At 50.9% G+C, this 13,016-nt stretch overlaps 3 protein-coding genes across 3 annotated transcripts; all 3 read right to left on the minus strand.

Moving 5' to 3' along the window:
• Nucleotides 1–294: 294 nt before the first annotated feature.
• Nucleotides 295–1,412, minus strand: N7468_005525 (putative NAD binding Rossmann fold oxidoreductase; the record flags this gene model as incomplete). The annotated part of the gene is made up of 2 exons (XM_058474822.1): nt 295–1,050; nt 1,086–1,412. 2 exons carry the CDS (start codon nt 1,410–1,412, stop codon nt 295–297), a joined length of 1,083 nt encoding a protein of 360 aa, XP_058330562.1.
• A 363-nt stretch (nt 1,413–1,775) lies between these two features.
• N7468_005526 (uncharacterized protein) lies at nt 1,776–3,568 on the minus strand (the record flags this gene model as incomplete). Its single annotated transcript, XM_058474823.1, has 5 exons — nt 1,776–2,502; nt 2,561–2,697; nt 2,753–2,894; nt 2,996–3,181; nt 3,249–3,568. Coding segments are annotated over 5 exons (1,512 nt in total), but the record flags the coding sequence as incomplete, so codon positions are not given.
• Nucleotides 3,569–4,258: 690 nt separating this feature from the next.
• tor (putative TOR pathway phosphatidylinositol 3-kinase TorA) lies at nt 4,259–11,589 on the minus strand (the record flags this gene model as incomplete). Its single annotated transcript, XM_058474824.1, has 5 exons — nt 4,259–4,648; nt 4,701–8,666; nt 8,708–10,382; nt 10,442–11,393; nt 11,463–11,589. The coding sequence occupies 5 exons, from the start codon at nt 11,587–11,589 to the stop codon at nt 4,259–4,261; spliced, it is 7,110 nt and encodes a 2,369-aa protein (XP_058330564.1).
• Between the last annotated feature and the right edge of the window lie 1,427 nt (nt 11,590–13,016).

The raw sequence follows: 13,016 nt of genomic DNA on the forward strand, positions 1-13,016 counted from the left end.
ACTTTAGTAGGTTAAAGCCAACGGCGCTATTGTCCCGAGGTTATTGCCTCCCGACCAAGCTTGATGCCCACTGTGGCCTCGCCTATTACTGGCGGCATTTCGAATGCACCCAATGACCTAGGCACGCTAATTTCGGCATAGTTTCTAGTAGATACGTATTTACAGGCCCTAGTTATCACCAATCTACCAGCTGACCCTTGGTCGGACCCTTCTAGTAATGATGAGATTGACCTGCTCTCAGACTTTATAACGCAGACCTTCACTGTTCGGAATCCTTGGCATCATGATGCAAGTCTATAACCGGGCCTCCTGGAGTCGGTTCCCATTTTCATCAAACCAGATCTTACTCCCCGAAACCATCGACTCCTGCAACGCAGCCCCAATGCGCACTGCCTGCACGGCCGCCGTCAACTCCAACGGCAGCGGCGTGTCGTCCAGCACAGCTGCCGTAAACTCATTCGCCTCGGTGACAAAAGCATACTCGAACCGATCATAATAAGTCTGCGGCATCTCCTTGCGAACCCCACTCGCATCGTACACCTGCACCAGATTCTGCTGCGGCTGCGTATTCACAGCCAACTTGCCCTTCGTCCCGATAATCTCCGTACTATCCTCCTGCCCCGCCGCCATCATCCGCGAGGCATAGAAATATGCGATCCGCCCGTCGTGGAACTCGACCAGCCCAACCGCGTTATCGCGGTCATTATGTTTCCGGAGATCGGGCTCCACGGCCGTGTTGCCCACTGCGCTCACGGACCTGATCTTGCTCGAGGCGCCGAAGAACCACAGCGCGAGGTCGATGTCGTGGATCGAGCAGTCGACGAAGATCCCGCCCGAGAACTGCGCATACGCGACGAAGAACCCGCTGGGATCAAGCTTGTCGCACGTCTGGCTGCGCAGCACGGAGACCGTGCCGATCTGTCCGGTCTGCATCTTCTGGTAGGCGTCGCGGTAGGAGGCGTCGAAGCGCCGCGAGAACCCACACATGACTTTCAAATGAGGTTTTTTTTGCGGCAGCGTCAACGACGGATTGGGACTGCGGCGTGTTAGCTGGGAGGAGGGGGGCTGCTGGATACTGGACCTACCACTTCTACGTTCGTTGACAGGGGTTTCTCGCAGAGAACGTGCTTGTCGGCTTCGATGGCCTTGATGGCCTGCTCTGCGTGCACGGCAGTCGCCGATGCGACGACGATAGCTTCCAAGCCCTCCTGCTGGAGCATCTCGTCATAGTTCTGGTACAGCCGCACGCCGTACGGTGCGAGGTGCTCCTTCGCCCATTCCAGTTCCGTCAGGTCTGGAGAGCTGGCGGCTACGAGCTCTGCTCTGGGGGTTCGTTGGAGGAAGTTCAGGGCGTGGCGCTTGCCCATGCGACCGAGACCGGCGCAGCCAATCTTCATTCTTTCAGCGGACATCTTGGTATGGAGAGGTTCGGATGTCTTGTCTATTTACTTTTGCTAACCCGCAAGATCGAGTGAGTTATAAGGTACTGAATTCGGAATCTACATTTTGCCCACGGAGTCCAATCTCCGAAAGCTGATTGGCGCTGGTGTGCGTTTGTGTACTCTGTGAGTCCGGGAATGGAGGTTTCACAAGTATCGGAAAGTGAGTTCCAGGAATCTCCACATCTACTCAGATCGTCAATTTGGTGGGTGGCGGAGCGTGCAATGGAGAATCGAACAAATCAGGACATTCACGGTGGAAACTGGCTATGAGAAGGGCAAACATAAATGAAAAAAAAAAAGTACCGCGGATCATGGTGTCAAGGAGGAGAAACACTACGCATTCTCTGCCTTCTTCGGGGCACGGCGAACTCGGCGCTGCTCGAGCTCAATAGGGTCCACGAAGCCATCACCCCGCAGCCAGGTAAGTCCCTTGCGTAGACCACCGCCTTGGACAGCGTTCGGGTTGGCCTCGAGTATAGTTCCAATTAAAGCCCAGGACGCAACAAAGAGCGCCAACCCTCTGCCGCGGCCGCCCTTCCAGAGCCCATGCTTGACACCGGTCTTCCAGGCCGAGTCTACAGCAGCTCGGAAGAAGTACATGAAGAAGCTACGACTTTGTCCCATGAAAAGGAATGGCAGGCCCCCAAGCGCACCGCTGAGGAAGAATCGCTTCGTTGGAAGTGTGGAACGGGGAAGAGAGTTGTTGAAGAGACAGACACTACCCCATGCCGATCCAATAGCTGTCGACAGAACAGCGGTCATCAGGATTATTTTTGTGCATATCGCGTGGATAGACGTGACGGGCTGCTTGATAATGTCCTTGATTTTCGGAATGCTCAGGGCTAGGGTGATGGAAGCTAAGAAGCGAGCAAGTGGTGGGACCGAGAGAAGGATGTGGTGCACGAATGCGGTGCTGCAGCTTGGGAGACTTGGATGGAGCAGGGCGCAGGAGAGTTTGGATATCGAGGGATGCGCTGGCCCTGTGATGGGGGCAATGCATTCAACGGAGGTGGGTAAGGTATGAGGTTCGCGTGGGTGTAGAATGGGCGATACAAAAGCTCTTAGGCTGCGGTTAGTGTGATTCCAACAATTATCATATCGCATGAGTGTGAACGTACGGCCAGCGCAGATTCGCGATAGACGCCAGTGAAGAAACAATTTCCTCCTTCTCTGGCCAATTAACATATTCGGGAAGCGCATCAGGTCGCCCAGGAATGTAGCTGGGTGAGAGTCTGAGGATAAAATTTCCAAACCACTGATATCTAAACTTAGCAACAATTAACCGTCTTCGGGTTTTTTCATGAACCGACCTTGGGCGTTGTCTCGCGATCGAAGATGAAAGCGTGGAAAAGCTGCGCACAGGACACAGGCATGAGCAGCCAGCTTCCAAACCACCATGGACGCTGATCAAGCCAGCCCTTCGAGTCTAGGGTATTGAACAGAAACTCCAAGCTCCGGGTCGCGGTGTAGATCGTAGCAGTCAGGCGAAGCTGCTCTTGCGGGCAATGCCCAGCGCAAAGCCAGCTAAACTGGCGCCGACCGCCGGAGCATACCGGGATGTCAAAGCTCTCGAGACACGCGGGTTTCTTTCTCTAAACGGGCGCGCATCATCGGTACGAAGGTTCGACCGAAGCCGGACGAGGAAACGGTATAGGAGACGATGAAGGAGGAGCAGGAGAGAGAGGGAGATGGATAGGCGAAAGTTCGGTGAACGGAGCAACGGAGTACGATCTTTCTTTCTGTAGTGGCAATAATGTGAGCATGATCAATGGAAATCGAGTAGTTCTGTGCGTAAACTCTTCATACTTGGTCGTAACGCCTTGCACCCGGTTCGATATGATCTCAGCTAGCTTCAGCACACCACTAGAACCGACGAAGACTCGAAGCGATGCACGAAAGGCTGCTATGTTATGACGATTTCGCGAAAAGGCGGCGGGATCCTCGCGCAGAGAAGACGGCAGCTTGCCCTGGAGAGCGGGGACGCGCTTGGTCGCAAAGTCCTGGAGCACGCGGTATTCCTTTGCACTGAGACACAGGCGGACTGCATTATGCACAGTGGGACTGATGTCTTTCCCGGGTTGGGAGGCTCTGCAGGCTCTGTCTTGCTCGACATGGCGTTGTGAACCCTAGAGGACAGACCCTAGGGAGGTGGTGAGGCAGAGATCCAAATTCCGAGATGTTCTCCGCTCTACACGGACCACCCAATTGTGCCGAGGTCGCGGCAAACTGGGGAAATCCAGTCCCCGTACAGATGAGGCTACGATAACCGAGACACTTCACCGAACAAGGGAAATAGCCCTTATAGGACGGGATTTCTATTCGAAACTGGGTTCGACTGCTCAAGGATGCGCAGTATTGCGATTTACCCTAGATTCCCAAGTCACATGGACGCTGCTGATCGTGGCCATCGAGGGAACAAAGGCGCGGTGACAAGCTACGGGGAAGATGTAATTACGGCCTACAGGGGGACTCTACTAGCAGCAACATGTATTTGATGGTCCATTGCAAGCTAGCATGGACCCTAGGATGACATTAGGGGGTTTGTTCATAAGTCAGGAATTTCGGTAGCTCGGACCCCCGGCGAAGAACAAAAAAGCAAGAGAGGATATGAGAAACGAAGCCATCAGGAAACATCAGAAAACGTCAAAGGGTAACTGTGTACACGAGAAAAGGGGAAAAGAAGGGGCATAAAATGGTAAACAAGGCGTATCACGTTAAGTTCCTTGAAACTGATACAGATATTCTTACGAGATCTTGAGCCCAGTGGAGCTGAAGACTAGCATCAAGAAAGCAAAGAGGTCACGAGATGGCTTGGATCACCAGAAGCTACACCATCCGATCCAGTGCTGACAGATGTTCTCCACATTGGTAGCTTGTGCGAGCAATTTGTCAACCTGGTCGCTAGTGTTGAGCTCTTCGGTATGCTTGAAGTCCCGCCCAGTGAGCTTCTCCTTAACGCGGGCGAGAACCTGCAGAGCACGGGCATTTTGAGCTTCGCGAGCTTCTGGAGGAACTCCTTCTTGGATATCCAGAGTTCCACCTTCCAAGATGGATGGTCGACGGTTCCGGGAGAAGTTGCTAGACTGCACGCCATGTTCAAGGTTAATGCCCTCAATGATGGATTGACGGCGCTCAGCGGTGAGGGAAACCCGATCAGGCGACTCTTGGGTACCCAACCGCCAGTTAATCAGAGGGTCATGAATAAACTATAAAGTGGTTAGATTACGTGCTTAAGAATCGGAAGCAAAAGATACTTACGGCTTCCAGAACAGCCATCAGAGAGTCCTTGTTCTCCCTCAGTACACGCATGACAGCCTCACAGGTGATGCGGTAGCTTCCCTCAATATTGCTTACTTCCATAGCGAAAGTCAACATGCGAGTGAGTCGGAACGGAACGCGCTCGGGGTACTTTTCTCGGTGCATGGCAACTTCGAAACAATCACCAAAATCGATATGGACGACTCTGCCAGTCACGCGATCAAGCAACAAGTTCGAAGGATGACGATCACCCAATCCAAGAATGTAACCAACCATGGACATGACACCAAGAGAGCGCGTGTAATTTGTACGTCGCTCGAGCCAGGCTTCCGAGCTCTTGCTTTTGAGCCACAATACACGGTAGAGATCCTTGCCGGTGGTGTTGTCCATGGCATATCCGAAGACTTCAACTTTCTGCATGAGAGTGAGGCTGTCGTAATCAGGGGCCATTTGAAGCATGATCCGATGCTCGATGTTGAGCAAGATGCGCCGACTCTCTCGGTATTCCTTGATAAGTGCATGTAATGTGTCACTGTTGCACACCCATCCAATGATACCCGAGTTCTGGGACAGTGGGATTGCCGGGAAGCGTTGGACAGACAAATGTCTCTTGAAGCTTTCACCATCATTGTCCAGCAGTGTATTGACCAGCCCGAATAGTTGCATGACACGCTCATCTTGCCGAATGTCCTCATGGCCCTTGAGAGCGTACATGTAGGAGCTTCCATTGCTAGCCTTCAGAGTCATGCGCCGTGGCCTCTTCTTGGTCTGGAGGACATGTAGGATAGGATCGAAGCTGATGATGCGGATAATCGGCCGCCCACTCTGGTAAGTTCCGGGAACGGCCAGATCCAGATCAGAGCAGTCCTTGAGGCGAGGTGACACATATTTGAGGTCGAGAATGGATAACTGGGGAAGCTGGCGGCTGATCTTACGGAAAACAGTATAGTAGAGATCCCAGGCTTGGTTAAGATCCCCAATCTCTTGGGTCTGGCGATAAAGCATGCAGTAGTGCTTAGCCTCCGCAAGGTCGCGGCCGAAAGCCTGTGCGAATGACACTTCGCGAAGAGTCTCCGCGCCTTGGTCTAACATTTCATGAAGAGGCGCCAGAGTTGCAAACATGCCCTCCACGTTATGGTCCCCGAAGTAGAGACGAGAAGCTTCCTCGAGACCTTCATGCCAGAGCTCATGCCACAGCACAGCGACCCTAATCAATTCGTGGCTCACAAGGTCAGCCTGTTCTACGAGCTTGGCACTGTGTTGGCGCATGCTTTCCATGATGCTAGTAGCAGATTGGGAGCGTCGAGTCACATTCGACTTCATGGCGACCGTCAACGGGTATACCAAAGCTTGTGGATGCGTCCTGCCGACCTCAGCAAGTAACCTGTGAACAGACCCACGAACTCTGACGTTGGGCTGATTGATTCGTGCAATCAGCTGTGGTGTGACCGCAAGCCAAGTATCAATGTTCACAGTGGTGAAGCCTTCAGTGACAACGGTATTGACTTCATGATCCGCACCATGCGTAAACCACAAGGTCAATAGCCGAAGGGTATCTTGGAGCGAGGAAGTGGACGACAAGGCAATAGAACGGAGGAAACCACGGAGGGCAGGAATAACATGTTCCGTAACAATGTGAGCGGGAACAGGAGCAGGATTGCCCTCCCGGCTTGCTTGATTGGCAATAGTCGTGACCACTTCGAAGTTGGCAAGAGCCCATGAGTGCCAAGCCTTGTATGAGTCGCGGTTGTATTGGGTGGCTGCAGAGTATGCACTGAGCACTTCGCGGACGTATTCTGGGCGCCAATCGCCTCGCTGGAGAGCGGTCTGCCATTCGCCCAGACGAAGGTAACTCTTGGAGAGCAGTTTCTTGAATTTAGCTACGTCGCCAATTCGTTCACGTAGGCCAATCAAGTCGGGGTGGCTGGACTCGACCATACCATTGACGCCATTCATCCCATGATGCTGGTGCTCTGACTGAGAAACCATGAGACTGTTATACTTAGCAAGATCCTCGCTGAGGCCGGAGGTAAATTCTTTCAGCATGTCGAGTGATTCCTGCTGGTGGCCATTCGCCCAGCTGAACTTCAGCCGAGCATAGGTGACTTCCGGTGGAACAATTGTACGCGTTCCAGTTTGATCAACTGTCTCCAGGGCTGCGAGAGACCGTTCTGCAAGACCCATGCGATTTGACTTTCGGCATAGGTTTGCGAATTTGATAGACATATCCAGATTTTCCCGAGGGGCAGTTACGAGGGCGCGAACCTTGAACATGCGCTGCCATACCTCAACATTCTGTTGACACCCGAGTAAACGCTTATTCCAAGTCAGGCGCATAGCCTCTTGCCGTTCCGGGTCGCCAATATTATGCTTGTAGGTAATGATCTCTTCCAGTTCAGCAAGCATCTGGACACGTACAACAACGTTGTAGGCACGGTTGTAAGGCTCTCCAAGAAGAGCTGAAAGCTCTGTGTCGAGTCCATTGCGGGCTTTTTCGATGTACATGTTTGCCTCCTCGGACTGGTTCCGGTGGATAGCGAGAATAGCGCCAAAGAAAGATCGGTCAGGGGACTGTTCCTTCATCACACCGAGATACGAATCCATCAGCTCCCACTGGCGGCGGCCCCAAGCAGCAGCAGCAGCAAGAGGCGCAATAGCTCTGCGATGTTCTAGAGATGCTTGGTTCCATTTCTCTTGAGCAAGATCTGACAGAACCTTCCATTCGCCAAGGGCATGTAGACAGCGCATTTTACCCATGGTAATACCGAATGAGTCTGGGTCGGTTTTCTCGCGACGTTTGTACGCTGCAAGAGCTTCATCCCATCGCTGAAGCTTTTCAAACCATGTCTCTTTCAGCTCTACGTCTCTGTAGGCCTGTGCCTTACGCAGGATACCGATCGCAGCATCAGATTGCTGGAGCTGATTGTTGATGGTGATCAAAGCCTCAACAGCACCGGAGTTTTGGTCCTGCTCAAATTCAAGCTCCTTGTAGTGGAGGGCCTTGGCAAAGGCATGACACTTGTAGGCGTACTTTCCCAATGTGCGAATGTCGATGGGAAGAGCCTTGTCATCGTGCTCCATGAACTCAGCAAGATTGAGCAGAACCTGAAGAATCTCAGGAGAAATGTTTGGAGATGTGAGTGCTTTCTCAATTGACCGCACCAATTCCTCCTGGTACTGATCGTACAATTCAGTCCAACAAGACACGAACGCAGCGTTGAACAAATCCCTAGCCAGCGGTTGATAAACACCGGCTAAACTAGCACATGCTCGCAATGCTGGAGAAGGAGACTCCTTCAAAAGCTCAACGCTAAATCGTCGGATCCACTCCTGCCAATCTTCTCTGGTGGATTTTTGAGAAGCATCCCAGGCATTCTTGAGGTGCTGTTGGTTCACGACCATCTTCTTTTGGCCAATCTCAGCATAATTTGTCTCATCAGTCGGGAATGCGTAATTCTCTTCCGGGTTGAGATCTTGCGGAAGAGGATCTCCCTTCTGGAGCTTCGTTACCAGAATCTGGTAATTGACGTGACTGATCTGGTGCTGTTTCAACACCTTGTTCAAAAGATGGGTGAAGTGAGTGAAGTCTTGGCCAAGCTGAAATATCAGGGCACAAATACAGTCTAATGCAGCCTGGCGAAGAAGTCGATCGCTTCCAGCAACGACTCGGGATAAGGAATGGACCATCAGAGAGGCAAAATCCGACACATTCACCTGCCGCGATAATTTCGTCAAGCTATCAATAGCAGACTTGCGGATACTCTGTGGATTCTGGGGCCCGTCAAATAGGCGCACAATTGAAGGGATGATAAGGTGCATGTATTCCTCTCCGCTTGCACCGAAAATAAGAAACGCATGGAGGATCTTCTCGGATGGTTGGCGGCGAGGAGTAGAATCCTTCTCGAGTGTGTCTAGCATCAACGGCACTAGACCGGCCAGATACTTTCGGAACTTCCTTCTAAAGATCTGGAGATGGCCTCAATAAGAGATAAGATAGTCCCTTGCACTTGATAGGAGGCATCCCAAAAATCACGGATGACATTAATGATTTCTGGCAAGAAAGCACGAATGTGTTGTCGCACGATATTGACCAGAATAGCCAGTTGGTTAAAGTACGATTCCAACCGACTCGTGGGTGAGCTTCGGATAACAGAAATGAAACCAGGGATGATTTGCCCAAGGAACGGCACACATTTCAACCCCAACGTCTTGAAAATAGTCACAATAGCATCGACCACGGCTGAGTGATACTGAACCAACGAATTTTCTCGCAAAATGTTCTGCAACAAAGTGTGAATGACAACCGTTGGGTAGTATTCTTCGTTTGATGGAGTCAGTCCTTGCATGATCAGAGCCACATCGGAAACATTCTGTATCTCGTTGATGTGGTGAACATCGGGCTCCGCATCACTAATTTGTTGGTACTTGTACGGGTCAAGTGCACCGAGAACACCAATCAGCTTGATGGTCTCATTCCTGAGAGTCCCCGTTGGCTCCGTCTTGGTGATGTTGATGAGAACGTCCATAAGGTGAGGATATTCGAGATATGGCTCAATCACATAGCCTGAGTTACTTGCCAACTGACCGAGTGTTCGCAATGCGGCTTCTCGTTTAGTGTGAGAAGATAGGTCCTGAAGGGAATCCAATATTATGGGCATGATCTGTGTCAAGTAGCGCCTCATCTCAGCTCCACCGACGTTAGCAAGTTCACCAACTGCCTTGAGCGTGACTGCGGCCACGCCAGGATTGGGATCTGTGGCTTTGGGCAGGAGGGCCGTCACCATAGGATCCACATATGATCTTATCAGCTTCGTAGCATTTGACACAAACAGACTGATGAGCTGAGCAGTCTCCCTCTTTTTGACGAGCTGTATTGGCAAATCCCAGGCCGGTGAGAAGGTTGACCAGCAACTTCCGCAGGGTGGAAATACATAAGCGGGGTTCACACTGGAGAGACGCCCAATCATGCAAATTGCTGCTTCTCTGACCTCAAAAACCTCGTCGTTGACGGCAAGGAACAGGCATCGGATGTTCTCTGGCCGGGCCAGATGCTTGTCAAATTTAGCATCTAATGACCATAGCACAGTCCGTCTGATCTCTGGGTCAGGGTCCCCAATGCCGACTGTCAGGAGTTTATCAATGACCTCGCCAACGACTTGGATGGAGTGGCCACTGGTCTGGTTGATAATTGGGTCATGGACAAAGAGTTGACAGCAGGTGAGCGCTGATGCCTTTCGAATCTCCGGGTTATCGTTTTCCACATAATTAATGGCGACATCACGAACGAATTCATTCAGGATATGACCAGAGAAGTCGAAGCTTCCCAGAGTATGTAAAGCTAATGCAATCTCCGAATCTGCATGTGGCTCATGAATTGCGAAGTCCTTCGCAAAGGAAGGTATTGGAGGTAGGCGATTCTCAGGACAGCCCAGTGGCCGGAATGGTGTGCCACAGAGGATTATACTGAGCATGTCGAGTAGTTTCTCTTGGATCGTAGGTTTAATGGGCGGAATGTAATGTGCCATATCAACCAAAGCTTGTGTCAATGCTGGGCTCAGGCCGCAAGCGAAGATCGGGTCGAGCAATGCCTCCATGTATTTGCTGAGAGCTTGTCCTACAGCCAGTGAGAGCATGCTGATACACTCAAACATAGGAGCCTCTTTAACACCTCCTCTATTTCTCCTATGATGACGCAGTTAGTACGATATGGCGATAAAGGTAAGTTAAAATAAGAATCATACGCTTTCATGGCTAGTCCCTCCCGTATGTAGACGATTATACCATCCAGATACTGAGAAATAGCCGGTCCAACAGCATTCGCGATCTTCCCGATCGCAATGAAGGCTGAATCTCGTTCCCTCTCTCGTTTGAGTTGCGCTTGTAGGTAGATCATGAATCTATGTAAGTAGATCTCAGTGAAGTCGGTGGGGGCGTAGGATGCAAGAATAGGAATAGTGAGAACAACTTGGGTACGAATCTTGGCATCACGATGATCTTTAAGGCGAAGTACGATCTCGCAGGCGTTTCGATAGTGTTCATTCATGAACATGGTGCCCTTCAGAATCAACTCTTTCAGGATAAGAAGAGATCCATGGGTCCAGTCGACATTGTGAGACTTGAGGCCTAGCAACGCCTCTTCGTAGATGCGGGCAAACCATGACTGACGAACTTGCGCATCGCGTGCCACGATAATCTCAAAACACTCTCCCACGGCCTCCGCAGCAGTTTCTCGAATCAAAACCTTTGGATCTCGTAATGCCACCCAGACCAGCTCGAAGATTTGCGGTACGAAGCCATACAGCAGCGTCGGTGAGCCCTTGGCAAGCTCGCGGATCACTAGAACAGCCGCAAATCGTCGGCTCTCCTGGCGCTCCGACTGAAGCCATTCCAGAGCTGACTGAATCTCGCTCTCCACTAATTCCGCAGTCAAAGCACCGCCTGGCTTCGCCAAACGCCCTAGCGATCGAGCCGCATATACCAAGACCACATTCTCGTTGCTTCGAAGGGCGCTGCGAAGGTAGCTAGCGAATCTGGTAGTTTTCTGAGCAGCATCAACACCGTCAAAGTCGATGAGCCGGTCCAGCGCTAGAAGGCCGCCGATTCTCTCATTTGCGTCATTCCCGGTAACGACTAGCTGGGCTATTCGTTGGCTGACAGCGTTGTAAAACTCGACGAACTTCTCCGATGGCCAATCTAGAAGCAAATAAAGTGAGTTAGTCGGGTGAGTGTACAGCATTGGTCTCTAGACATGTACGTATATACCTCGTGAGACAGAGAGCACGTAGTCGTACAGCTCGTAGGCAGCTCGAGCGCGGACATCCTCATTCTTGGACCTGAGGTCCACAAAAAGTCGCTGTGTCAGGTCTGTCATAGGACCTGCTTGCGCCATTATTGCAAGCTGCACCCCAGGGTGGACATTGGAAGCCAACCTTTAGGGAAAAGCAGAGACGCTGGACGCATAGAAGTTCAGTTGGAGTGGGAGGGTCAGTGTGAGGCTCCACGTCGAAGACCGCGGGCGCACGGGCCAGGGATGGCTTCCACCCTGACTTGGCGCGATTTGGGTATACATTCCTCTGATCTTATGGAAACTGCTACTGATCGGAACTCCTTCTACGTTGAGAAGGATTTATTTAATCAGGTATGTTCATGTAATTTATTCATATAATCTGGTATGGGCAGATCAGCTGAATAGTTCAGCTTGGAAGAGCAACATATATTTATTAAGCTCCCTGCATCTCGGAAAGGTCACGAACGCATCAAGCAACATTATCTACCGTTTAATGTGATCTACCAGTTGCGATGAAGTACTTGCGCATAATAAAGAGACATGGAGATTCAGATCTTGGAAGAACTTTCGGATGATGAACCAATGATGAACCAATCTACCAAGCTCGTGTACCTCTTCGAGGCTGATTTAGGGCGCCCAGGGCGGGTAGTGTCGATGCCACGACTGGAACCTTGGAATACTGCAAGCTTTTGTAAATCATATCCTCTAATGCTGACACTAGTGCTAGGCAGCAAGAAGCAGGGACTTCAATAGGGTTTTCGTGCAATGCGCTGATTAAGGAGCTTTGGCAGTGCATCTGCCCACCTGGTACCAACAATAGCCAGCGATACCTTCCAGCTGTTTAGCTAAGAAAAGGTAACTATTGGCCGTATTATTAAATATTTTTCAGCCTTATACCCGAAGAACCGGATATACTACCACACTAGTGGATATTGTATAGCTCTATAAGCGTAGGGAAGCTACTTTCTGGCATACTCCAGATTTCCTTCAGGCCTCGTTACTAATTGTACAGTGGTGGACGTGGGGTTGAGACTGGCCTCTATAAACCGCATTGTCCACGTTAGGACAAAACTGAAACTTCCTCGGAGGTACTTAGAAGAGTCATGAAGACGTGATTCTTTTCTTGAAGCAGCTATATCAATGAATCGATGTGTGCAGCCGAGAGTTCCCAATACGTGCTTGGGTGAGTACAATGCTTTGAGTGAGTTCGTACAGCACAGCAAGTAGAGCACAAAATTCAAGTTACCCCTAAGTTATTCAGGCTTAGATTTTCATCTTTTGCAAATTTCGGAAGTTGTTTAAGTATGCCACCCAAGGTGCATCGTGTCTAGACTATATCCCTTTAAACCAGACCTGATTGGCCGGATTAGCTTAGAAATACCAGTAGTTTTACTTTTCCCGTTATCTCCGACGGCCGCGTAGTAAGGGAGTGGTTTCCTTTTCACTTCACACATCAAATGTCAAATCATTTGGGTAATATCGAAAGCTGACTGGGCTGAGTTCCTATGCTGCTAAGTTCTGAATGGATT

This window comes from Penicillium chermesinum (assembly GCF_028974085.1).
Source record: "Penicillium chermesinum strain IBT 19713 chromosome Unknown utg000004l:1.0-3345178.0:1.0-3348027.0, whole genome shotgun sequence".
In the NCBI taxonomy this organism is placed as follows: Eukaryota; Fungi; Ascomycota; class Eurotiomycetes; order Eurotiales; family Aspergillaceae; genus Penicillium; species Penicillium chermesinum.